The 27192-nt window shown below is 37.1% G+C and overlaps 1 protein-coding gene across 4 annotated transcripts; it reads right to left on the reverse strand.

The window, feature by feature from the left end:
• Positions 1-11350: 11350 nt before the first annotated feature.
• On the reverse strand, positions 11351-26535 carry CLEC12A (C-type lectin domain family 12 member A). 4 transcript variants are annotated; one of them, XM_027595705.2, is made up of 8 exons: positions 26418-26535; positions 21657-21814; positions 20903-20999; positions 17909-18007; positions 17438-17626; positions 16453-16604; positions 14985-15091; positions 11351-12871 (listed from the first exon to the last, which is right to left on the reverse strand). In XM_027595705.2, the coding sequence occupies exons 3-8, from the start codon at positions 20991-20993 to the stop codon at positions 12706-12708; spliced, it is 804 nt and encodes a 267-aa protein (XP_027451506.1). In that variant the 5' UTR covers positions 20994-20999; positions 21657-21814; positions 26418-26535; the 3' UTR covers positions 11351-12705. The 4 variants fall into 4 exon arrangements, with proteins under 4 accessions (XP_027451506.1, XP_027451505.1, XP_027451507.1 ...); XM_027595704.2 differs by having other exon boundaries at positions 20903-21023; XM_027595706.2 differs by lacking the exon at positions 21657-21814 and having other exon boundaries at positions 20903-21023.
• Positions 26536-27192: the final 657 nt, after the last annotated feature.

Consider the following 27192-nt stretch of genomic DNA (forward strand, 5'->3'; position numbering starts at 1 on the left):
ATTCACTCTTCTAGTCTTCCTTCTGAAACCTTAAGTAGTAATGTATCTCCTAAATCTTCAAGGCTCAGATTTCTTCTCACAGGTTCAGACTTTCATCCCACCCCAGTCTGATCATAATATACTTTGTCTCCATAAATATAAATGCAGTGCAGTTTATTTCATAGGTGGATTCTGCCTATTTAACTTTGAAAAATAAAATGAATATCTTTACTTGGGAGTTCAGGAACATTAACTTATTTACGTATTCATTCTTTTATTCAACAAATTAATCAAGTATTTACTATGTGCTATTATTCCAGAGCAAATGACAGACACATTTTCTTCCTTAATGTAGTTTACATTCTACAATTCATATATTTGATTGGACATATACTTATATGTTAATGTTTTATGTTATTTACTCATGGATAAGTAATACAATGTAAAGTAGCAATAGTGCTATGGATAGGAATAAAGCAGGGAAAAGGTAGGGTGACAGAGGAAGGAGAGGAGTTTTTTATGTTGAACAGGGTACTCCCGGAAGGCCTCTCTGTGGAGGTGTCATTTGGCACAGAGAATAGTAACAGCAAAAATATTGTTCTACAAAAATATGCTAATTTAATACTATAATATTTACCATCTGTTTTAGTTATTGAAATCATGAGTCAGAATAATCTTTTTTTTTAAGATTTTTATTTTTATTTTTGGACAGAGGGAGAGACAGCAAGAGAGAGAACACAAGCAGGGGGGTGTGGGAGAGGGAGAAGCAAGCTTCTGGCCGAGCAGGGAGCCTGATGCGGGGCTCAATCCCAGGATCCTGGGACCATGACCTGAGCCGAAGGCAGACCCTTAATGAATGAGCCACCCAGGGGCCCCCAGAATAATTTTTTATTTTTTATTTTTTCATTTTTTATTATTATGTTGTGTTAATCACCATACATTATATCATTAGTTTTCGATGTAGTGTTCCATGATTCATTATTTGCATATAATACCCAGTGCTCCATGCAGAACATGCCCTCTTGAATACCCATCACCAGGCTAACCCATCCCCGCACCCCCCTCCCCTCTAGAACCCTCAGTTTGTTTTTCAGAGTCCATCGTCTCTCATGGTTCATCTCCCCCTCTGATTTCCCCCCCTTCATTCTTCCCCTCCTGATATCTTCTTTTCCCCAGAATAATTTTTTAAAGTGAATTATTTGCTCTTTCAATTTCAGAGGTTTCAGGATTTTTAAATTTATTTTTTTTTATTTTTTAAAAGATTTTATTTATTTAAACAAACAAAAAAAGATTTTATTTATTTGACATAGAGAGTGAAAGTGCACAATCAGCAGAGGGAGGGAGAAGCAGGCTCCCTGCTGAGCAGAGAGCCCGATGTGGGGCTCAATTCCAGGACCCTGCTGGGAACATGACCTGAGCCGAAGGCAGATACTTAGCCATCTGAGCCACCCAGGCACCCCGAGGATTTTTACATTTCCCCTTTCTTTCCAGTTTCATCATAATATATTCCCTCTTTTCAACTTCTGGGCCAAACTGGACCCCTTGCCAAATATGACCAAGAAAGGAAATAAAAGTACTGTATCCTCATCTGATTTGAATAAGAATTAATTCAGTTCTCCATTTCTGGACCCACTGGTCTAATCCCAGTAACTTGATACGCATAGACTTTCTAGGGATGTTTCACTACCTAAAATGCTTTATCCCGAGACCTTGAATCAGAACCCCTTCATCACTGCTTCTACCCACACTGATCAAATCACAAGCAAAGTACCAGCTGAAAAAATAATAACAATTCAGCAAACTAAGACAGAAACCCAAAAACTGACAGATGTAGGACCTGGCTAACATTACTCAGGAGAGTAGTGACAAAATATCCCAGGATGAATATTGTAACAACTCTTGTGTAATGCTAGTCCAGAATGGAGTTAGGAGGACTAGACACTCCGGGAAGGGTAAGTCTGAGAGGAAAGGACACACCCCAGAAAATACAATATGGCAAAGAATCTAAAAATCTGGAGAATATCTTATACATAATTTAAGGAAAGAAGAAAGAATTAGATAATCAAAAGACAAAAGCAGGGGTGTGTGGGTGGCTCAGTCGTTAAGCATCTGCCCTCAGCTCAGGTCATGGTCCCAGGGTCCGGGGATAGAGCCCTGCATCGGGCTCCCTGCTCCGCGGGAAGCCTGCTTCTCCCTCTCCCACTCCCCCTGCTTGTGTTCCCTTTCTCGCTGTGTCTCTCTCTGTCAAATAAATAAATAAAATCTTAAAAAAAAGAAAAAAGAAAAAAGCAAATAACTGTAGGATAACTATGTCCAAATGTGGAGCAAACACAAATTTGGGATGACTTGAACAATGAGTGAGGCAAAATAAGAAAATTCCATTTAAACTTTATGCTGAGAATACTGAGCTTTGAGTGGCATATCGGAGATGTAGAGAGAGATTTGTAATTATTACAATGGAATTCATCATTATCCAACCGTAATGTGGTAAATAAATAAATACATTTTTTAAAATTCACTCTTAAAATCAACCAAGGGTAAAATCATGAAATATATATGGCTATGGAACATATGCACACTTCAGTATTAGCAGTGTAAAAGTAAAGGATTGAATGACAGAGATTAAGAAAGAGCAAAATGAGAAGAGAAGGGTGGAGGGCAGGAAAAACAGAAGGAAGGGTGATAGCACCAATCTCCACCTCCAGTGCAGTGAAGAAATTAGAGATAACACTCTGTGGTTGTTTAAATTAGAAGTAAAGGTTTATATTAAGGGGTGAGGGAAAGGAAGTGAGACAGTGGCCTTAAATCATCTATCAAAACAGGAAAGCAATAGATAATTTCTGAAGTTGATAAATCCATATGGAGTAAGACAAACTATTTAGTGATATAAAGATGATCATCATAAGAAATAAAAACAAAGAATTGAAAAAAAATTGCCTCCAAGGAGCAAGACAATCATTTGAGGAGAGATGTTTTTATTGACTAATAAGCGTTTCTGAACTATTTTGTAAAATGTGTACATCTATTATTTTGAAAAATGAAAATAACAATAACTGTGTTATTCATGTAGTATGTATTCATGGCTATCAATCAAGATTCTCTCTCCAATTTCATAATTTGCCTTCATTCAGACCCTGTCCCAACTGATTTCTTTACTATTGACGCTGCCCTCAATTTAAAACCCATTGTTTGGGGCGCCTGGGTGGCTCAGTCGGTTAAGCATCTGCCTTCGGCTCAGGTCATGATCCCGGGGTCCTGGGATGGAGCCCCGCATCGGGCTCCCTGCTCGGCGGGAAGCCTGCTTCTCCCTCTCCCACTCCCCCTGCTTATGTTCCTTCTCTCGCTGTGTCTCTCTCTGTCAAATAAATTAAAAAATAATAAAAATTAAAAAATAAAACCTATTGATTAGCATATTGTACTTTCTGCAGTGAAGTATGGACACAGATTTTGAATTTTATAGTTGTCTTATTTCTGTATATAGGAAGTTGTATATATTTAAATTACATTTAAATAATTAATATAGATTTGTAAATAAATGTTATTACATAATGAATAACTTTTAAACATACACATATTTTTTAAGGTGGGGTAGGAACATAAACTGTGTGTTCTCCAGTCCCTCATACCTGGGGAGTATCCCCTCAGCTACTCCACAACTTGGCAGAATTCCAGTGTTGTCTCTTTATATACTCTTTTAAACAGCAGCTTTTTTTTTTTTTCCCCTGTACCCAAGGACAGAGGGATCTGTTCCCAGGCTGTCCTTCCCCACTGTGTTTGCAGCCTCAGGGGTGAGGGATCCCCCTGTGATCATGTCTCCATCTCTCTTGCTGTTCCATTGCCATTCTATCCATCTTAGGTTGTTCAGTAGCTGTTTAGTCAGCTGTCAGTTCTTCAAGAGGAATTGTTCTATTAATGGGTGTATATTCTTGTGTCCTGTGGAGGAGGTGAAATCAGCGTGTTCCTATGTCAGTGTCTTGAATTGGGACCCTCTTATTAGAATGTTTTTTTTTTTAAAGATTTTATTTATTTATTCATGAGAGATGGGGGGAGAGAGAGAGAGAGAGAGAGAAGCAGAGGGAGAAGCAGGCTCCCAAGGAGCAGGGAGCCCGATGCGGGACTCGATCCCAGGACCCTGGGATCATGACCTGAGCTGAAGGCAGACGCTTAACCATCTGAGCCACCCAGGCACCCTAGAATGGTTTTTAAAAACAAACTGTATCAAGTCTTGATGAAAATGTGATGTATAAATGGAATTCTTTTTTTTTCCAGTTTTTTTGAGATATAATTGACATACAGCACTGTATAAGTTTAAGGTATACAGTATAATAATTTGACTTACATATATTGTGATTACCAAATAAGTTTAGTTAACATCCATCACTTCATATAGATACAAAAAATAGAAAAAAAGTGTTTTTTCCTTGTAATGAGAACTCTTAAGATTTACTCTTTTAACAACTTTCAAATATACCGTACAGCCATTTTAACCTTAGTCATAATGCTGTACATTAGATCCCTAGTATTTATTTATCTAATAGCTGCAAGCTTGTGCCTTTTGGCCACTTCATCCAGTTTCTCCTTCTCTAACTCTCTGTCTCTGGTAACCACAAATATGACCTCTCTCTCTCTCTCTTATATATACTCTCTTATATATATTATATATATAATATATATTTATAATAAAATAATATATATATATTTTAAGGTTCCACATATAAGTGAGATCATATATTATTTATCTTGTCTTTCTCTGTCTGACTCATTTCACTTAGTCTAATGCCCTCAAGGTCCATCCATGTTGTCATAGATGGCAGGATTTCCTACTTTTTTTTTTATGGTTGAACAACATTCCATTGTATACACACACACACACTATCTATCTATCTATCCCACTGTCGATGGACACTTGGGTTGTTTCCATATTTGGGCTTTTGCAAGTAATGCTTCAGTAAACATGGGGGTACATATATCTTTTTGACATAGTGTTTTCATTTTCTTTTTTAAAATTTTTTTTAAATTAAAAAAAATTTTTTTTAACATACAATGAATTATTTGTTTCAGGGGTACTGGTCTGTGATTTATCAGTCTTACACAATTCACAATGCTCACCATAGTACATACCTTCCCCAATGTCCATCACCCAGCCACCCCATCCCTCCCACCCCCTTCCACTCCAGCAGCCCTCAGTTTGTTTCCTGAGGTTAAGAGTCTCTTATGTTTTGTCTCTCCCTCTGGTTTCATCTTGTTTCATTTTTCCCTCCCTTCCCCTATGACCCCTCTGGCTTGTTTCTCAAATTCCTTATATATGTGAGATCATATGATACTTGTCTTTCTCTGATTGACTTATTTCACTTAGCATAATACCTTCTAGTTCCATCCACGTCATTGCAAATGGCAAGATTTCACTTTTTGATGGCTGCATAATATTCCATTGCATATATATACACCACATCTTCTTTATCCATTCATCTGTTGACGGACATCTAGGTTCTTTCCATAGTTTGGCTATTGTGGACATTGCTGTTATAAACATTGGGGTGCATGTGCCCCTTCAGATCATTACATTTGCATCTTTGGCATAAATACCCAGTAGTGCAATTGCTGGGTCATAGGATAACTCTATTTTCAACTTTTTGAGGAACCTCCATACTGTTTTCCAGAGTGGCTGTGCCAGCTTGAATTCCCACCAACAGTGTAAGAGGGTTTCCCTTTCTCCACATCCTCACCAACATCTGTCATTTCCTGACTTGTTAATTTTAGCCATTCTGAGGTGGTATCTTATTGAGGTTTTGATCTGTAAGTGGAATTGCTGGATTATATGGTAGTTCTATTTTTAATTTTTTGAGGAAACTTCCAACTGTTTTTGACAATGGCTGTACCAATTTTCAATACTACAAACAGTGCACAAGTGTTTCCTTTTCTCCACATCCTTGGCAGCATTTATTACCTCTCATCTTTTTGATGATAGCCATTCTAATAAGCATGAGGTGATATCTCATTGTGGTTTTGATTTCCATTTCCCTAATAATTATTGATGTGCAAATGGAACTCTTATACACTGATAATGAGGATGTCAAATTATACAATGACTTCAGAAAAGTGTTTGGTAATTTCTTAAATTGTTAGGCCTACACCTACTGTCTGATCAGTCACTGCACTCCTAGATATTCATCAAAGATAAATAAAAACATGCCCATAGAAAGACTTATGTACAAATGCCCATAGTAGTGTTAATTGTTATAACCAGAAATAACCTAAATAACCAACAGCAAGTTAATGGATAAACATACCCAAACAATGGGAGGGTACTCAGCAATAAAAGGAATGAACTGGTGATATAAACAGCAACTCAACAATAATCGCAAAGAAATTATTCTGATGAAAAGAAGCCCAACAAGAAAGTGAACATACTCTATAATTCCATTACTCAAAATTTTGGAAAATGCAAACTAATCTATAGTGCCAGAAGAGATGTCAGTGGTTACAAGGAGATAGGGTGGCAGAGAAGGTTGAGGAGGAGAGAATACACACCGGCACAAGCAAACTTTTAAGGATACGGATGTTCACTATTTTGAATGTGATAATGATTTCATAAGTTTATACATATGTCAAATCTTAATAAATTGTTAACTTTAAATATGTGCAACCTATTCTATATTAATTATAACTCAATAAAGCTATTATTGTCAGAACTTTTTGCAGGATATTAGTTTATTGAGAGTTACTTAAAAATCTTAAAGAAAAGGAAAGATATACCACGTCCTTGGATTAGAATACTAAATACGTAAAGTGGTCAATTCTAATTTTTACTTAAAATGTGATATAATAGGCATCAAAATCATACTAAGTAGTTTACATAGTTATTGATGAAGTGCTGCGAAAGTTCACTAGAAATCTTTATAGGTTTTCACTTTTAGCTCCAGAGAGTAGGTTACATTAGATCAGATCTCTCAACCAAAACAACTCTAAGAGATGGATAACATACCAAAATAGCTGTTTGGAAACTTTGAATATCAACTAATTCAGCCAGACTTTATGGGCATCAAGATAGTGCATCTAAAGGGAACCCTTTATGGTAACTCTGACATTCATATTTCCACATAACCAATTCCATATTTGCTCAGGACCAAATACCAAGCAGAAACAAATAGCTCAAAGTTTTAGATAGTCTCAATGGGCATAGAGAGATGAAACTGGAGCCCAGCAAAAAAACAAGATAATCAGGATTTGAGGAGACAAAGTAACAGAAAGAAAAGGAACTACAGAGAAGTGAGTCTGATATTCTGAGCCACTTTTCTCCTCAAAGTGTTTCTCTTTAAACGCATCATGTATAGGGCATATCGTCAAGAAGCCAAGTGAAAACAATAGCAAAGAGCCTTAGAAAATACATAGAGCTGGGGCGCCTGGGCGGCTCAGTGGGTTGAGCGGCCACCTCTTGATTTTGGCCCAGGTCATGATCTCAGGGTCATGGGCTCATGCCCCACATTGGGCTCTGCACCCCACAGCGATTCTGCTTGAGGTTTTCTCCCTCCCTCTGCCCCTCCCCACCTACTCATGCTCTCTTAAAATAAATACATAAATAAATCTTTAAAAAAGAAAAATACCTAGAGCTTATTAGTCTCATAGTGTGGCAGTAACAATAAATAGAGTCCTAAAGCTGAAACCCATAAAGCTGACACTTTAAAAGGGGTACCTTTTGAAGTAAAAATCAGAGAGCTATCACTCTTTACAATGACTGAAATACAACTTAGACATCTCAATTCCTGATTAGGGCAAAGTGATCCTCCCCTGTGAAAAATCTGTCAAAACAGAAAAACAGACTTAAATCCATTCTGAAGAAAGATAGCACCACCCAGATGTTCTACAAATTTTCATTCTGTAGGACAGTAATTGAGTGAAAAGTATCCAGGCTTCAGGTCCAAATAATAGAAGAACAAGAGAAAAAAAGACAACAGAAAGAGACCCAGGGGAGAAATAGATATTGGTGTTATTAGGCATAGACTTTAAATTTCTTTTCTTATTAACATATGCAACAATATTGGTTTCAAGATGGGGAACATTACTAAAGAAATGGGATCTCTACAAAAGGATTAAATAGAATTTCTGAAACTAAGAAGTATAAAAACAAATTAAAAACTTGATCAAAGGGTGCAAAAGATACCTAGAATTAGTTTCTCTTGACTTAGATGAGTCAATGAAAATTATTCAGATAAAGGAAGGAAAACAGAAGAGATTAAAAAATTAGAAGAATGTAAGACATCTATGAAATAGAGTAATAAATTCTAATAGGCATTTAATGAAATCTTATAAGAGATGGAGTAAGAACTTGTGGTAGAAGTATTGTTAGAAGAGAAGCTGTCTAAGAATTTTCTAAAAGCGTTAAAAAAATCCAGATTTGGGGGCGCCTGGGTGGCTCAATTGGTTAAGCGACTGCCCTTGGCTCAGGTCATGATCCTGGAGTCCCTGGATCGAGTCCCGCATCGGGCTCCCTGCTCAGCGGGGAGTCTGCTTCTCCCTCTGACCCTCCCCCGTCTCTTGTGCTTTCTCTCTCTCTCAAATAAATAAATAAAATCTTTAAAAAAAATAGAAAATCCAGATTTCGGAAACTGTAAATCTTAAGCAGGAAACAAACAAAAAAACAAAAACAAGGAAACCATACCAATGTATATTCAGCTTACTGCTGAAAACAAAGACAAAGAAAGTCTTAAAAGGTGTCCACAGAAGAGAGAGAGATATATTGTCTTTAAAAATAACATCAGTAACACTGACAGGCAAACTTTAACAGAAACGATGTGTTTAGTAATTTTTTTCTGTAGTAACAAACAATCTCAGTATTTCAATATCTTAGAATCACACTTCTTTCTTACTCTTGGCTGTGGGTTATGGATGCCTCCGCTGAGCTCTACTAGCTTTGATTATGTCTTTCTATTTTAGGGTCCAGACTGAAGGATCAGTCCCTTTTACATGGCAAAGGCAGAAGCAATAAAGTAAAGCAAAATATACAAGGACATTTAAAATTTCTGATTGACATAGCATATACTAGTTCTGTTCACAATTCATTGACTAAATCAAGCCACACAGCTAAGAGTGACAATGGGCTGGGAAAGTATACTCCAACGAAGGCAGCACGGCAAAAGTGGGGATACATCATATCCATAAGAGGAAGGAGTAGAGAGTTGGGAACAGTATATTCTCAAATGATGGAAGCTCTCAAATGGTGTGATTAGATTTAGGACCTACCCAGATAATCCAGGATAATGCCCGCACCAAGATCCTTAACCAAATCACTTCTGCACCGGTCTTTTTCCTTATAAATTAACATGTATGGGTTCTATCTTTGGTTTGTTGTTTTTCACTCTACCACAATCTGGAAGGGATAAATTCCCAAGTGGTCATGTTCATCTGGATTCCACAGTGGAACTATAAAAAGGGAGCTTTAGGAGAAAGCTATGGAATCTACCCCTTTGTGGAAGCCGCTGCCTGGAGGGGAAAGGCTGTCTGTGAGGAAACCGTTGTCTCTGTGGAAAATGGTTTCTCCACAGGTTTCTCTCTCAGGAATTATGGTTTCTGTGGAAGCTGCTGCTTTGTGGGACTACAGTCATGCACCTGTGGGTAGAGTTGGAGGTACTGTGGGTTGACAGAGTAAGAAGTCAGAAAGATGAAGTAACTGGATGTGAAGAAGGACGAGATAGATGATGATGCGGGGTCTACCCGGCGCTTCAGCATCCACTTGTCGGACCTTCTGTTGGACATCAGCATCCTTTTCAGAGTAACGATTTCTGCCTCGGTTTTATCTTCCAGTTATTCCGTGAGTTCCCCTCATTGCTCAGTTCTGACAAGGACCTAAACAGGGAAAGGGATTCTGGGAAATGTATTTCCCAGACAGGAATTTTGATGCTATTTGACCACAGGAAAAACCCAGCATATTCCACATTTCTGCTGACAGTTAGTATTGCCAGCCTTTAAATTCAGCCATTTTGGTAGGTGTACTGGTACCTCACTGTATTTTTATTTTCAATATTTTTTCTAGTGAATAATGATGTTCAGCACCTTTTATATGCTTTTATGGCCGTTTGAATATTTTCTTTCATGAAGGGCCGCTTCAAGGCTTTCTGCCCATTTTTGAATTAGAGCTTTTTATTATCGATTTGTAGGAGTTAATTCTATCTCGACTACTAGTCCTGTATAAATTTGGATATGTATTTATTATACTAATTCAAATCCAAACCGAACATGTGTCTTTCCAAGGCTACAACTTGCATCTTTTCTCTCTTAATACTTCTTATTTTGAATGAAGTCTAATTTTCCTGTTTTTTATTGTTAGTGTTTATTTCATCTTATTGTTAGTGTTTAAGAAATCTTTGTCTGCCATAAAGCTATAAAGGTATTGTTCTGTTTTAACTAGAAGCTTTATATATTTGTTTAAAGATTTATTTATTTGAGGGGCACCTGAGATCCAGCCCCAGGTTGGGCTCCCTGCTCAGTGGAAGTCTGCTTCTCCCTCAGTGTCTGTCTGTCTCTCTCTCAAATATAGATTTATTTATTTGAAAGAGAGAAAGGGAGAGAGAGAGAACAAGCGGAGGAGAGGCAGAGGGAGAGAGAAAATCCCAAGCAGACTCCCTGCTGAGCTTGGAGCCCCAGAGGAGCTGCCCAGGGCCCTGCGTGGGGTTCCTCCTGGGGCTTAACCGGGGCCTGGATCCCAGGACCTTAAGCTCATGACCTGAGCCTAAATCACAAGTTCGATGCTTAACTGACTGAGCAACCCAGGCGCCCCTAACTAGAAGCTTTATATTTTGAACTCTCATGTTTAGTTCTATGATCCATTTTAAATTAATATTTATGTATGGTATAGGGTAGATATGAAGTTTCACTTATTTCCATGCAGATATCCAATCGATTCAGTTCCATTTATTGAGAAGACCATCACTTTCTACCTCTAATGGCAGTGACAAATTTTTTTTAACATATAAACAAGTCAATTGTGTGCATTGTATGAATAAGTCTTTTTTTCTTTCTTTTTTTTTGGACTACTTCTGGTCCTGTGGATGTATATCTATTCTGGTATGAAATCAAACTGTTTTTATTATTATGACTTTAAAGTAAATCTTGATATTCAGTACCATAATTTTTCCATTCTTCTTTCCAATGTTGTCTTGACTATTCTTTTTTTTTTTTTAATATTTTATTTATTTATTTAACAAAGAGAGACACAGCGAGAGAGGGAACACAAGCAGCGGGGGAGTGGGAAAGGGAGAAGCAGGCTTCCTGCAGAGCAGGGAGCCCGATACGGGGCTCGATCCCAGGACCCTGGGATCATGACCTGAGCTGAAGGCAGACGCTTAACGACTGAGCCACCCAGGTGCCCTGTCTTGGCTATTCTAAATCCTATGCATTTTTATGTTAATTTTAGAATTAGCATGTCATTTAAAAAAAATCTATCTGATATTTTCAGGGATTGTATTCACTCTGTAGGTAGATTTGGGAGACTTTATATCCCAAGAATATAGAGTGTTCCAATTCAAGTACATGGTTAACCCTCCACTTATTAAGGTTTTCTTTTATTTTGTCAGCAACGCTTGCAGGCTTGGTTTCCCAGGAAACAGATTCTGAAATCAAGATTAGTGTGCTGGGGGTTTATTAGGGAGCACTCTTGGTGTTACCACCTGTGCAAGGGAGCGGAAGGAAGCAGGATTGGGCAGAAAGTTGAATTTTATTACATTTATTACTATTTTATTTTTGCATGCTCTTATAAATGGTATTGCTTTTTAAATTTTTCCATTGTTTACTGCTAACCTTCAGAAATATAACTGATGTTTAAGCATTGAGATATTTTGAGACTTTATCCAATAGCCTTGATAAAATATTTATTCTAATAATTTATATAATTTATATATAGAACATATATATACACACGTAATTATATTAACTACATATAAAAATGTCTTATTTCTTCCTTTCTTATTTTTTATATTTTTAAATTTATTTTTCTTGCCTTATTTTACTTCTAGGACCTCTAAAAGACAGTAGAAGTTACTGAATAAAATACTTGATAAAAATCATTCTGATCTTGTTCCAGAGCTCAAAAGAAAAAACATTCACTTTTTACCAAAGGCAGGATGTTAGGTTTAGAGTTTGTTGTTGTTGGTAGTTTTTTGCTTCATTTGTTTTTTTCCTCTTTATTAATATATCACTGTTTATCAGATTAGGGAAACCTTCTTCTTCTAGTTTTCTTAGAGATTAGCTGTTAAATTTTATCAAATGCTTTTCTACATCTATTAAAATAGTAATAGATTTTCTCTCCCTCTTTCTTATTTTTTTCTAAATGTAAATCAACTTGTATTACTAGAATAAATCCCAATTGGTCGTGATGTATTATCCTTTCTATATATTCCTAGATTTCATTTTCCCTGGTGTTCTGTAAGGTTGGTATTTTCCTTGTTTATTCCTGGAAAAGCAGGAAAAGTTAGCATCACGTTTCTGAATGTTCACCCAACACACTGTATTTATGCTCAACAGTATCTGGACTGTATCTAGATGAGAAGGTATGACTTTGGATTCCTTTCACTCAGCAAATGAGAAGAAAGAAAGAAGAAAGTTTAAAAATGTACATTGTTAGGAGACAGACAGCGATTTAGTCTCCCAGCATCTTTATTCCCTTTGTGTGGTCCACAAGATGTGTGCTCCCTAAAGTTGCCTTAATCGCAGGATAATAGAGAAATACTTGCACTAACTATATTTTCCATCTGGTATTTCACTCTCAATCTTCACTGGATCAGCCAGCTTCTGGCATATAAAACGCATTGGAAAACTACAGTCTGTATAGTAAACATATACTGTGTCTATATACCCACAATGCATCCTACCATTTACAACATTTCTGTTTCTTGTAATCCTGAAAGAGAAAACAAAGAATTACAATTAGCAAGTCAAATATTTGAAATACATCCACAGGGAAAAAATTACTTTTTCAATATATCATTGTTCCTGGGTCTGCATTGCGTAAAATAAATTTTAGTTACTATTTGGAGTACCAAGAGTGTCCAAGCTCCTTATCTTTATCAACCTACATGCAGTATCAAACACTGCCTTACTTCAATCTGCCTTTTCCACTTTTTTACATCTGGACTATTTGCTGTCCTTTACTTCCAGATGTATCACCTCCCTTCCCCAATACTTAATATGATTTAGAATAATACAGTTCTATTAAATTCTCCAGTCTGGCCCCTGTAATAGATCTTTGACACTATCTCTTCAAATATTTTTCATAATCATCCAAGCCAGGAATTAACCTAATATATGGTACCTTCTGTTCAACATCATCTCCAAGTAACATTTCCCTCTAGCCATTTTTCAGATATTTTATCCTGAAGTTCTGAATAATTACCAGCTCCTAAAACAAGATTACTGAGCAGGGACTAGGCATCAAAGACAAACTTGTAAACTGAAAGTATCATCTTTTGGGAAAAATTTAGTATTAAATATTTTAGTCAATAAATAATGAACATTAATAAATAAATATCAATTCAATTTTCAAAAGTGAAATTTCCTATTTGAAGTGACATGATACAGATGTCATTGATCACAGCACCTTTCAAGAAACTAATCCCAAAATAACGTTAAGAATAAACAACAAAATGAAATACATATATGATTATATATTGTACACATATACAATGTATCATATATACATATATTATTATATATTTTTTATTTTGGTATTATTTCTTAATAATTTGAAATATATACTGTGTTTTCTAGTCCGCTATAGATTACCTTCCCATTAGCAATAGTTACAAATAAACACATGGAAATTCTACTTTTTCAAACAAGATTCCATCTGTATTCTCCCATGATGCACACACGACCTTTACTTCTACTCCCTTCACTCCAAATGAGATCTTTAAAATATACCTCCTTTTCTCCTCCATTTGCATACATATATCCTTTGTTCTGTCCATGATTGTAAACTGCCAAAGACAGCGCTGCCTTGTTTTTTGGACCCATATTATTACATCTACTATTTCTGTCTGAAGGAAAATGCAAACAAAACAAAACAATCAAAACTTGTATTTGCTTCTTGCCCACAGTGGGGAGTGTGCAGGAATCTCAGGGTTTAGATTTAGTGTGGCTGGCCCCCCACACAACTGCCCTGCATTCATTCCTGCTTGATGTGTCCTCAACAAACAAGTATGTATAAATTTGTGGGCAGGTTGAGGCTCTGGTTTCTTTCTTTAGTCTAACCTGTCTGCTTCCCAAATTTAAGGGATTATAAATACAAATGGTATTTTGGCATTATGTTTATGTACTTCTTGCCTGTCCATTCTCCCCCTATGTCAGGTAGCACATATATAACATATGAGTCTATTCATGATGGTATATTTACAACCATATTTCTTAATATACTATACAACAAATTGTTTTATGTATGCCCTATATACAATATACCATGCCCTTGCACATCTTATTCTCTTTACTGAAAATGTTTTACTATCTCTAAATTTTTCATTCAAAATGGCCATTTCAATAACAGTCACAGCTAAACTTTATCTTTGGTTGTTCCATGTATTTTTACTGAAGGATTTATCACATTGTATTCTTTTTATATGTAGAATTGTTTAACTAGTCTGCACATACAATCAATAAGTAACAAAGAAAAGAATCAATCTTTCATTCATCTTTGAATCCCAGCATGTGAAAGAGTTTTAAGCACATGGTTAGAACCCACTGAATTTTGTTGGCTTCTATAATTTTCTGAGATGAAAGTCTCCCAGAAATCCCTTCTTATTCGGCTACTAGAAAGAAATTCATTAGTGACTTGTCAAGATAATGAGAAGACATCTGTGGCAATTTTTTGCATTATCAAACATTAAAGAAGCCTGACAGAAAAGAATTATTTAAGGGTGCAATTTCAACTGAAACTAGTTTTAATTGTAATAAATATTGCTCCTGGGGGAAACACCTTTACTCAAACCAACCGGAAAAATTCAGTAAGAATGAAGACTTACCAATTGGAAGAGATAATTGTCTCATCCAGTTCCTGGTAACTTCTTTGATATTTTTGGGTAGATAATCCCAGCCAGTATCTACGTAACCTCTTGGATTTTATAAATTCCTACAAGAAATAGAGATGGTTAAAAAAATAATTGTCTCCCCCCCCAAGAAAAATAACTGTCTCCCATTTCTGTACATTACCTCACAATGTAAGTTCTTACAAATTACTGTTTTAAGGTAACACTTTTGACATTACACTACTACTTTTTGATGCCATTAGAAGAAATTGAAACAAAGTGCTCCTTACTGTAAGGTTTCCTCCAACAGTTATTTATCAGTTACTGTTTCACAAGGAAAAGTATCTACCAATCCATGCATTACTTTAACTTAGGGCAATGAAGGTCACAAACTTCAAGATTCAAGTATCGGTAGTAGTCAGTCCAGGAGCAAAGGAAGTGGTTAATTACTATATACTCAAGTTAATAGAAACTGAAAAAGTAGGAGAAAAAATGTAGCAAAGTCAGATGAGAAGTGGTTATAGAATAGAATTTAGATCCAGTCCAAAATTTTATAGCCAAAGTAAGTTCTTTTTCCCTCATTTTCTAGACATTTTCTTTTTTCTTTTTTTCTTTTTTTTTTAGTAAATAACTAAGAATGGATCAGTTGACAATGATCAGAGGAGGAAGAGACTATGGTTTGATTTTCCCTGCAGCCATAAAGGAGGACCCAGGTTCTTACAGTAGGGAAGCGGACACTTCTGTGAAAATGAATTTTTTCCTTAAATAATATGGGAATACTATCTGAGAGACCAGAAATGCAGAGGAATAAGTAAAATATGGAGATGCTACTTAAATATAGAAAAAAGAAAGTAAAGAAATACATATTTACATAAATAATCTTCCAGAGAACTCATTTTCTTGGAACCCTGGGAGTCAGTATCATATATCTGCTTAGCACTTGCCTTTGACATCCCATCTTAATTATACCTTTTTATACATATTTTTATCCAACCTATCTTTTTATTCTGGTATATGTTGCCTTTTTCTCTTAGTTAAAAAAAGACAAAAGGTAGAAACAAAGAATCCTTCTCCTATATAGATTTTACAGAATTGGTAACCCACAGGAACGATTTCCAGATCTTCTGCTTTTAGATAAATTCTTAGAAATTGTGTTCTGAGAGTTGATCCTAAAGTTTCAGTTTGGAAATGATCACAGACCTAAAAATTCTCACAGACCCATGTCTACCCATCTGCCCAGCCTTTGAGATTCCACTGATGTTAAGGGCCTAAACCAAGGTTTTAGATGACACCTTGGCTGTCCTTCCGTATGATAAATGTACTAAGTCTCAATCACCTCACACCCTAGCTAAAATAACCTCATGTCTGGATTAGTACAAATCTTCCCCAACATGCTTCATTCCTCTCTATTCTAGACGGGAAAAGTGACTTCCTTCCTCACAGGCAGAGATCCAGGGGACCTTACCAATACACTTTTGTTCTTAATTGTCAGCAGGCTGGCATTTTGAGCAGAACAGAACATGACACTCTCTTGCCATGTTTCATAATTGTCAATTAGTATGTAACAGCTGTCCTCATGCCACATCCATGTCTTTGGACAAGGTTTACATTTGTGCTCTGGAAGAAGAACGTAGTTTCATTCGGTTTGTGTTGATAATCTTCATTATTCTTATTATTCCATTGTCCTCTATAATAAGTTAACCAAATTTACTTGTCTTTCTTTTTTTTACATGAAAGGTGAAGAAAATGCATGCTGTGTTCCAGGTCCCTATATACCACTACAATATGTCCAAAACATAATCTGAACAACACATTTTGAATTAAATGTCCAGTGTATTCCAGTGTGTTTTCTTATCTCAGAGTCCTGAATAATGATTAATTAACTTACTTTTCTCTTTTTTTTTTTCATTTTTTATAGTACTACATGGCAATAAACGCTAACCACAAAAACATTCTGTGGTAAGATCAACTCCCCAAACCTACATCAACCTTGCCTTTTCCAACTATGTCGTTTCTGGCTGCCTGACATTGAATATTTGCGAGAGTTCTCAAGAGCACAAAAAAACATGTTTTAGTTCTAATAGCTATAGAAACTGTTAGAGATATTAAAAAAACAATTCCTCCTAATTCCAAAGGCAAGGCCTAACTATTTCCTTTTTTATTGATTCTCATCAAACATTGACTGAAATGTAGGAACAAGGTCACCTACAAAGAGGTGACCTTATCTTCTATTGATCTCAGTGCCCAAAATAACAGTAGTAAATGTCAGATTAGAGAAACTTCTAATGGCACAGAAATATCAGTAAGTCCTCTGTCAACCACATTTAATTCCTTTCTCCAAATAATGGCATCCTAGGGAAAAGCTGCTAATTATTGATTAATGATTCTCAAGTGACTCCTAGCTTTTATTCATTGTCTAATAAATAGCTTAGAGAGGAATATAGGATTACCTGGTTCTCTTTTATAGAGCTCATGACATAATCTGGTGGCTATTTCTTGCAGTGTGTTCGACAGGTCCATGATCATCTTGGAATTATTCATGTTATGTATCAGTTGTAGAGAAACGTTTCTCTGAAGTTCTTCTTTGAAATTTTGTAGTTTATTTAATTTTCCCATTTCTATCTTCAAAGTTGTGTAAACTTCAGATTAAAAAAAGAAATGATAAAAAATTTTAATCCCTCAGCACAACCATTAATTTCCTTTCTGCTGAACTAGTATTACAAACATTAAAGTCTAGGGAAGCAGTCCTTTCATAGGAGTGAGGGAAACAGGTTACCATGTTTAAGTATCTACTTATCAATACCTCTTGGGTTATATCACCTATAATCATTCCAAAGCTTCAATTCAAGAATGAACTTTCTTGTAAAACTCATGTAATTCTAGGTGTTTTCCCTATCAGTCAAAACATGGGTAATACATACAAAAGCTTCCTAAGACTCCTAGTCCAATCAGCAGCAGAAGGCATAGTAGAGTCAGAGCCAAGGTTCTCTGGCGCCATCCATGGGAAGGAGCAGGTGGTGCTGTGGAAAACAAAATTAGCCGGCAGGCCTGGAAATGGTATACATCTTAATTTGAATCATTCATTCATTCATTCATTCATTCATTTTGCCTTTATTTCTTTCCTAACATGTCTCTGGTAAAGGAATGTGTTTTGCTAGAAACTCAAGGACATTTTAAAATACCTTTTTAAAGAATAAGTAAAAAATATTTTGTTAGTTGTTTTAATTCTCACAGGACATGTTGGTAATTGGTAGGCCGAGTCAAGAGACAAAGAGGCAAAAATGGGCTTTGAAAAGGAGAATTGAGAAAACTAATCAATGTGCTTTACTTTACTAAGATTAGAGAACGTGATGACCCATGAATTGATTAAGAATGTTTTGAAGTTAGAATCCATAGTACAAATTTATGAAATATTTATGAGAAATCTTTTACTTGATAAAGGTGGTGGATAATAAATATATACACCTGTAGGCAGTATGGCATAGTGATTAAAAAAAAAAAAAAAGGCACAGCATTCCTAGGGCTAGTATGCCTGGGCTTGAATGCTGGGTCTGCTGCTAATAACAGGGGACCTTGGACAAGTCACTTAACCTCTCTATGTCCTAGTTTCTGCATTGGTTAAAAAAGAAAGCCATAAAATATCAGAGATTAAGCAAATTAATAGTGGTAATACAATTAGAATAGTGCTGGCATATAGCAAACACTTGCTGATTGTATTAAATACGTGTTTATATTTATATTTAATGAGATGAGGATGATTGGGGAAAGGAAGTAGTTTTAGAGGAAAAATTTTTTAAAAATACAAAATTTCAGGTACAGTGTGGTTTTGAATGTTACATCTTTTTAAAAAATTTTATTCATTTATTTGACAGAGAGAGACACAGGGAGAGAAGGAACACAAGCAGGGGGAGTGGGAGAGGGAGAAGCCGGCTTCCCGCCGAGCAGGGAGCCTGATGCGGTGCTCGATCCCAGGACCCCAGGATCATGACCTGAGCCGAAGGCGGACGCTCAACAACTGAGCCACCCAGGGGCCCCAAATATTATATCTTCCAATATTTCCTTACCTCTTTTCTTCCTTTAGTCCCCTATGTGTCTTTTCATTTAACTTAACCTCCAAAAAAATAGGAGAAATTTGGAGATAATATATGCTTGATTTGGTAGAATATTAAATGACATTTTTTAAAGTTCTCTCTCTTTTTGTCTCTCTGTTTCTCACACACACACACACACTGCATTTCTTTCTTTCTTCACTTTCCTCCTTTCTCCCATCCTCCCTCCCGCCCTCTCTCTTTTTCCCTCTCTCTTTCTCATTTCTTCTTTCTTATATCTAGGCTCAACATATGGGAACTATGGTGTGTGTGTGTGTGTGTGTGTGTGTGTGTGTGTGTGTGTGTATCTAAATATTTTGTAGCCTCCAATAAGCATTAATTTTCCTTTTCTAAATAATGAGTCAGATTCTGGAAACATTAATCCCATCATACGACTGTAAGAATCACTTTAAAGTATCTTAAGTTCTCCTCAACAGTTGAACCAAAGCAGTCACTTCTTAAATACCATATTTAAGATGAGTAAATTTAGTTCAAAATATATCTCATACCTAGGGAAACTAAATTAATTAAAGATTTATGAAAAAGAGCTGTATCCCCATTAAACCAATATTCCCTGAGCTATTATTTTCTAATCATTCAAAGAGTGAATAGACCTAACAGCAAGCTAAAGAGAAGTGATATAATCTGATTTTATGTAAGTGAATGAATAATATGCCTAACAGTATAATACCATATTAATTCACAAAATTCCCATTTATAGGTCTGAATATTATTATCTCACTCTTTAGCTATGGTTTAATATTAAAATAAAATGCCTCACTGTTTAGTTTTAAGTTCATATTCTTCCACTTAGTCTTACATGCCTACAGAGGATTGCTTAGTATCTCTCTCTGAACAAAATTTGATTTGTTTGACGGTAATGGTTAAATTGGTCAAATTGAGCAGCTTAAAAGTAACAGAACTTTAATTCCTTCTTAATATCCCTTTCTGAAAAATATTCTCATTATTCTCTTATTTATTATTGTCATTCTTTTTGATATCCTCTCATTTTTATTTATGGTACCCAGAACTGAAAAGTATGGTCAATTTTAAATATTAAAGAAATACCTACTAGACTAGATGAATAAACAAAAAATAATTAGTGAAATCCTGGCCAATAAAAACATTTTATTGGTGTATTTGTCATCTTTATCTATCTTTAATTTAAACCTCACAAAATAATCATTAAATATGTTAGCCTTTTCCAAAATGGCACCAGCAGCATAAACTAAATTATGGTTGCAATCTCATAATAAAACAAGCCTTATTATCTCCATTTGATAGGTGAGAACACAGAGACTTCAAATGGTTGAATGATGTATTTAAATATCCTGTGCACATCCGATAGTTTCCAAACCCTCTCCTCCATAATTCTGGCAGGTCAACAAGAGAGTCTTTTCCAATCCACACACATGCATGTGACACTCAAGCACAGCATGTACTCATTGAAGTCACTGACACTCTCCTGCAAAAGAGTGCCCATTTCTACCTCATAAGGCAAGAAGGATAGTGCTTGTCACATAGGGAGAAAGTTAAGATCCAGTTTTACTATTACATGTGTGACTAGCACTTTCTTATAAAAAAGAACCTACAAAACCATGATTTTCCTGGACAGCATGTATTCCTTGTTTTATGGGGGAAAAATGTTTCATAATCCAGTAAAATCGAACTATTACCCTATCCTAATTATCTTGAGTGTGATATTAAAACAGAAACATTGTAAAAGACTGAGTGTTCAATGCACCCATCAGCACCTTAAAAATTTATAATTATTTTGGTAAAAATGGGAGGCTCAACCTAAAACACATCCAAAGTTCAAAATCTTACCTTTTATCCCAACTGTGTCAAACTCATGGATGTTTTCTCTTTTACTGGAGTCCTGAAATTTTATATCTGCATAAGTAACCTCTTCAGACATTGATGGCTATTGAAAAGAAAGCCCAACAAACTGTTAAAAAAAAAAAAAAAAGATGAAGGTGAACTAACATAGTTGAATTTAAACAGGAATTGTGATTTTAGACTTCGGTTTATAAGCAAAAGCTTATATTTATGAGCTTTAACTTCTCTTTTCACTGTCCCAATCCTGTGTGTATACAAAGGAGCTGCAGCCTATCAGAGGCCTCAGATAAGTACAGACACAAATGCAAGACTGAAAGTCTTTCTTCCTCTTATCTCTTCCTTTTTGTCATTTCTCTGTATCTCCCAACTACAGAAAGTAGCTTTAAAAATCTTTTTGGTTAGTGCCATGCCAACGGGCACAGATCACTAGCAACACGTGTGCAGATATAACATAGAATTTATTGGAGAAAAACCTTCAAGCAGAGAGAGAACAGAAGGACACAATCCCCAAACACTCGCTCTTCTATAGCAATGGCCTGGCACGGACATTCTGTATGTGTCATGGCAAAGGTCCTGACAGAAAGGATTTGCCTTTGCTGGGAGACTGCACATACCCAGAGCACTCCTAGGGAGAGGCTTGAGGATAAGCCCCAATCTGTAATTCTGTTACTTAGGGATAAGTTAGCCTAAGAGGAGTTAGGGAACATCTATCTAGTTTCTCTAGTAGCAAGAAATACATTACCGGGACTGGGGCCCAGGAAGCGCACCAGGGAGTATGCGTACTGACAGCCGAGGCGGGCCCTAGAAAGGCCCTAGAAATTGCTCTGTAGTCCAGGAAAGCTGAGATCAGTCTTGCTGTCTCTCTTCAGACTGCCTCAATCTTTTTGCGCCAGCTCCCAGCTAAAGTTTACCAAAAGGGAGAAGCAAATGAGCCTCTAGAGCCATGCAAGTCAGGATCTTATGAAGTTCATTCAGCATTCGCAGGAGGCAGGGATCCATTCAGTTACCCATCAAGTGTACAAAGTAAAGGTGGGAGCTTGAGAATGATTGTTTTTGAGTAAATTCCTTCCTAATTCTTATTCTTATTAATAAACCTTATATTTTCAGTCACATAATTGAAGAGTTGAGAGACCACAGTGACAGTGACATACACAGGTTCAAAAAAAAGACCCACAATCAGGATCAAAAAACAAGTCTATACATTAAAAGGGCAGTTTGAAAAGAATAAAATAAAGGGACAATTTGTACAATGTGGATAGGCTCAAAGGAATATATATATATATATGATATATATATCATTATTATGGGATATATATAAATATATTCTTTTTATTATTAGAATTGGTTTACATGGTTGTGGAGGTCAAGAAATCCTATGGTCTGCCATCTGAAAGTTGAAGAACCAGGAAATTTGTTGGTATGATTGTTTGAGTTTTAAGGCCTGAGAATTGAAAGTTGCAGGGGCATGGGGGAGGGGAGAGGCCAATTATATAAATCTCTGTCTGAGTCTGAAAGCCTGAGAACCAATAGCTCCAACGTCCAAGTATAGGAGAATATGGACATCTCAGTTCAAGCAGAGAGAAAGAGAGAGAATTTGTCATTCCTCTCTCTCTCTCTCTCTCTCTCTTTTTTTTGTTCTACGCAGGAACTTAATAAATTAGATCATGTTCACCTAGAATGGTGAGGATAAACTTCTTTACTGAGTCTACTGATTCAAATGCTAATCTCCTCTGGAGACACCCTCACAGACACACCCAGAAGTAATGTTCTATCAGCTCTCTGGGCCCTACTCCTTCCTTTTTGAACACTTTTATTTCTCAGATTCCATCTCGGTCTCACTTAATCCTTAATTTTTTTTTAAGATTTTATTTTATTTATTTGACAGAGAGAGAGAGGACAGCGAGAGAGGGAACACAAGCACGGGGAATGGGAGAGGGAGAAGCAGGCTCCCTGTTGAGCAGGGAGCCCGATGTGGAACTCGATCCCAGGACCCGGGGACCATGACCTGAGCCGAAGGCAGATACTTAACCGACTGAGCCACCCAGGTCCCCCTCACTTAATCCTTAATTAAGTTATTTTTAATTTCAGTTATTACTTATTTCAGTTCTAGAGTTTTCATTTGACTCTTGAATTATTTACATGCTGCTGAAATTATACTTTTCTCTTTACTTGAACACTCTAACATTTTCGTTTCAGATTTCCTCTCCAATACCATCAGTATCTGAAAGCATTTGCAGCTCAGTCTTTTGTTTGTTTGTTTGTTTTAATTTGGCTTGTCAGTTGGTGTTTTGCCATTTAGTCTTTTTTTTTTCTAGGCTGCCTCATAATTTTTTATCAAATGTCAGATATTGTATGTAAAAACAGTTGAGATTATGAATGATATCTTTCTACAAAAAGGTTGTTTTTGTTTTTTGTTTTCCTGGCAGGCAGGTACAATAAAAGCAGTAAGCATCGATCAGTTGGGAGTCCCTCAAGTTTCATCCTTGTTGGTTTTTTTTTTTTAATTTGTTCAACCTTTATACCAATCTTCTTGTAGGAGGCTTCCTGTGATACTGGCCACAGTTCTATGGCCAGAAATGGAAATCTCCCAGCCACTCATCGTATATAACCTACTGAGCATATGCCCAAGGCCTAATGGTCAAGCAATACATCTACACCGGTTTTTCTGAAGCAACATGTATGATGGACAGTATTATAGATGCAGAAGCAAGAGCAGTTGCTGAACTTCCCTCTCACTCCTCACACTATGGGGTGATGCATAACAATCAGGTGGGTCTGAGTGTCAGACTCTAGGTAGGAGATTTTTTTTTTTTTTTTAAGATTTTTATTTATTTATTTATTTGACAGAGACACGAGAGAGGGAACACAAGCAAGGGGGGTGGGAGAGGGAGAAGCAGACTCCCCGCGGAGCAGGGAGCCCGACGTGGGGCTTGATCCCAGGACCCTGGGATCATGACCCGAGCTGAAGGCAGACTCTTAGCGACTGAGCCACCCAGGAGCACCCCCCTTTTTTTTTTAAGATTTTATTTACTTGAAAGAGAGACAGGGAGAGTTTGAGCAGGGGGAGAGGCAGAGGGAAAGAATCTTTAAGCAGACTCCCCGCTGAGCATGGAGCCAGACTTGGGGCTGAAGCCCAGCTCCAGGTGGGCTCCAGGCAGAGCTCCATCCCAGGACCCCGAGATCATGACCTGAGTAGAAGCCAGATGCTTAACTGACTGAGCCACCCAGGCGCCCCTCCAGGTAGGAGATTCTGATGCTGCACAGCGGTGTTTTAGGTGCATGGCTGGAGCAGCTTTTTTGCTGGCATTAAGGAAGGCTATATGCTAAGCATTTTGGTCATGATGTTGTAACACGGGGAAATCTTGCTTCTCCCCGCTGCTGCTGCCTTGGTATTTTTCACCACAGAAACCACCAGCCCACTCCTTATGTCTGTAACCAGAAGATGCGTCAGAACATGTCATGTGAGTCCTTACTCTGAAATGCTATCCAAATTGATAGTCTTAAGTGCTCAGCTATAGCTAGTCACTTTGGAGACTTACAGGGGCTAAGCCTGTAGCAAACCCGTACTGGATGAGTTAATCCTCTCCTCTCCTTCTCGTCTTGACTCTAAAGTGTGGCTGACATTTTTTCCACTGCAGTTGAGTGAACACTTAAATCCAGTGAAGGCTGGATCACTAGGACAACAGCCACTGGAGCAGAGGACTCAGTTGCACTTAGCATGTAGAAAACGGGGAACGTATGTCCCTTCTGCTTTTAGTTACTATGGCAAATTCATAATGTCCCTGAAACTCCTCAGAGTTCTGAAGTCACAGGGCAGTCGACTAAGCTAACATCTAAGGAAAGAGACAGGCTTGCTAACCTGGGTAACACTCAACTCATATAAACTATTTCTAAAGTATTAGGTAAAGCTTTTAACAAGTTACTAAAGGTAGATTGTGGTTTATATGAGAGCATAGAACCCCTGATTGCTGCAGACACAGGATATATCACACCCACCAGCAGACACTTTACAGATGTCACGGGATGCTGACAGTTTGAAAGTGATGAAAGATTGGGGGAGATGAACAGAAGTTTACTGTGCAGATGACATGAAGTCCCCATCTGGAAATGTCTCCCCTAAGGAACAAAAGTCTCCCTCTCTGGCCACCGGTGGACTCATTACAGCTGCCAAACGAAACAGAAATGTTTCTCTACTCCTGGGGAAAGACTGGGAAGCATACTGACAGTATTTACACTGGCTGCCAGACGTGCTCTGCAGAATGAAACTTGATTCTTCCCAGTGGCTACTTGCTTGACACACATCCTGTCTCACTTCATGAACGTTTTCTTTCACTTTCCAAATAAACAGCCTGCACTAGATTCTTCAGGTCTCATGTTGTCTTTTCCCATTTTTCCTTTCTTTAGTCCTTCCTGCCCTTGAAAGGACACCGATCTATCTTTCCTTTGTTGCATATTCCTCTCCTATCTTCAGTCCCTGTGCTGTACCACTACCTAAGGGTTTCCAGATAGGCTAAGTAGGGAATCAAGAAAAACCCCAAACCAAGCCCTGGAGCACTTACCAATTTAAAAGATGAGAAAAAATGTGACTTGAGTAGATAAAATGTAAGATAAAATTGTAAGCTCTCTAGTTAAATTTGAAATTGGATTAAAAATGGTTTATTTTCAGTGTAAAGTATGCCTGACGCCATGTTTTCATTTGTTGTATTGCAATATTTGTTGTTGATCTGAAATTCAAATCCGGCTGGGAAATTCTATATTTTAATTTGCTAATTCTGGTCAACTCTATACATAAGCCCCAAGGAGTGGGTTGCCTAGAAAAATGGAGACAAATATGTATAGGTTGCAAAAATTCTTTCAGTGAAAAGGCAGCTTTAATCCTGATCACCCACCCTGAAGTATGTTCTCACCACCCCTCGGCACACCTATCAGTTGACCTACCCATTCCTCAGTCCCTTGTTTCTTCATCAAATTTAATCAAGTATTTGGGTGCCCAGCTAATATTTTCCAAATGACTGAAAGGCCTCAGGAAAGTCATTGTGTATATGGAATGGCTTCCCGCTACTTTAAGCTCTGGCCTTACGAAGTCACAGAGAACTGACTGAGTGAAGCAGGCGCATAGCCACTGAGAGGTCTGCCAAGTCAGTTTGCTAGAAAAAGAAACTTCATAGCACAAACTTCTAAATCCAGGCTGCCACTGCAAGTGAATAAAATGGTACAAAACTGAAGCATACGTACTTTTTTTTATAGTATTTATTTTGGCATTCTAATTCTTTTTAAAAAATTTTAAAAATTTATTATTTTTTCTATTAACATATAATGTATTATTTGTTTCAGAGGTACAGGTCTGTGGATTCCATCAGTCTTACACAATTCACAGTGCTCACCATAACACATACCCTCCCCAGTGTCCATCACCCCCAGCCACCCATCCCTCCCCCTCAACCACTCCAGCAACCCTCAGTTTTGTTTCCTGAGATTAAGAGAAGCATATGTACTTATGTACCAGAATGTTTTATCCAGTAGTGAACTTCTCCACCTTTATTCATTTCTCAAGGCAACTGGGGGATCTGGTGGGGAGCAAGCACTCCATAAGCTCAGTGCAGTGGTTGCTGGAGGTGAGATTGGCCAAGGAAATGTTGCCAGGCAACAAACTCAAGCCAGATCCTATTTAGATGTGACTCACTAGACATTGGTCAGGTTTGTTGCCTGGCAACATTCTCTTTTACCAATCTCACTCTCCAGCACCTGTTGTGCCGCCATATTCTTGTTTACCACATTCAAAGCAGTTGGATTCCAAATTTCACAAAATATTGCTATTAATAATATAATTGTTTTATATTTTCTATTTTGTATCTAAAACATTTAAATACTCATCCTGAAGTAACTCATCTCAAAATCAAATACTAGAAACATGAGTAAAATGAAGAAAAGGGTTTAAAATATACAGTACATCCTGAAAAAATCTGAAAACACTTCCTTAAAGAAGAGTTAATGAAATAAATAGAAGAAAAATTCAGCCATGAGAAAATGGGTTGTGGTATTTTTTTTCCCGACACCCCCCCCCCCCCCCCGCCCTGCCATGGGGGAGAGAAAACTGAAGAAAAATAAGCACAGCTGTGTGCTGCTGATGGCTTCATTACTGAGTGATTTTGTGGGGTTTTTTTTTTTTTTGGCTTTTTTTTTTTTTTTTTTTAGAAATCACCTTATTTAACTGTTTCTTACTTCCCATCAGAGATATTTCTCTTGAGCTGGAAGATACTTCTCTTACTTCTCATTTT

Source organism: Zalophus californianus, chromosome 9 (genome assembly GCF_009762305.2).
Source record: "Zalophus californianus isolate mZalCal1 chromosome 9, mZalCal1.pri.v2, whole genome shotgun sequence".
Lineage (NCBI taxonomy): Eukaryota > Metazoa > Chordata > Mammalia > Carnivora > Otariidae > Zalophus > Zalophus californianus.

Excerpts from the sequence above, each read along its gene's own strand:
- CLEC12A (XM_027595706.2), bottom strand. The coding sequence starts at position 20,993 with ATGTCTGAAGAGGTTACTTATGCAGATATAAAATTTCAGGACTCCAGT. Across the intron at positions 16,605-17,437 it reads GCTCTATAAAAGAGAACCAG|AGCACAAATGTAAACCTTGT; the intron begins GTAATCCTATAT and ends TTCTTCTTCCAG. Across the intron at positions 15,092-16,452 it reads TTAAGAACAAAAGTGTATTG|GAATTTATAAAATCCAAGAG; the intron begins GTAAGGTCCCCT and ends TATTTCTTGTAG.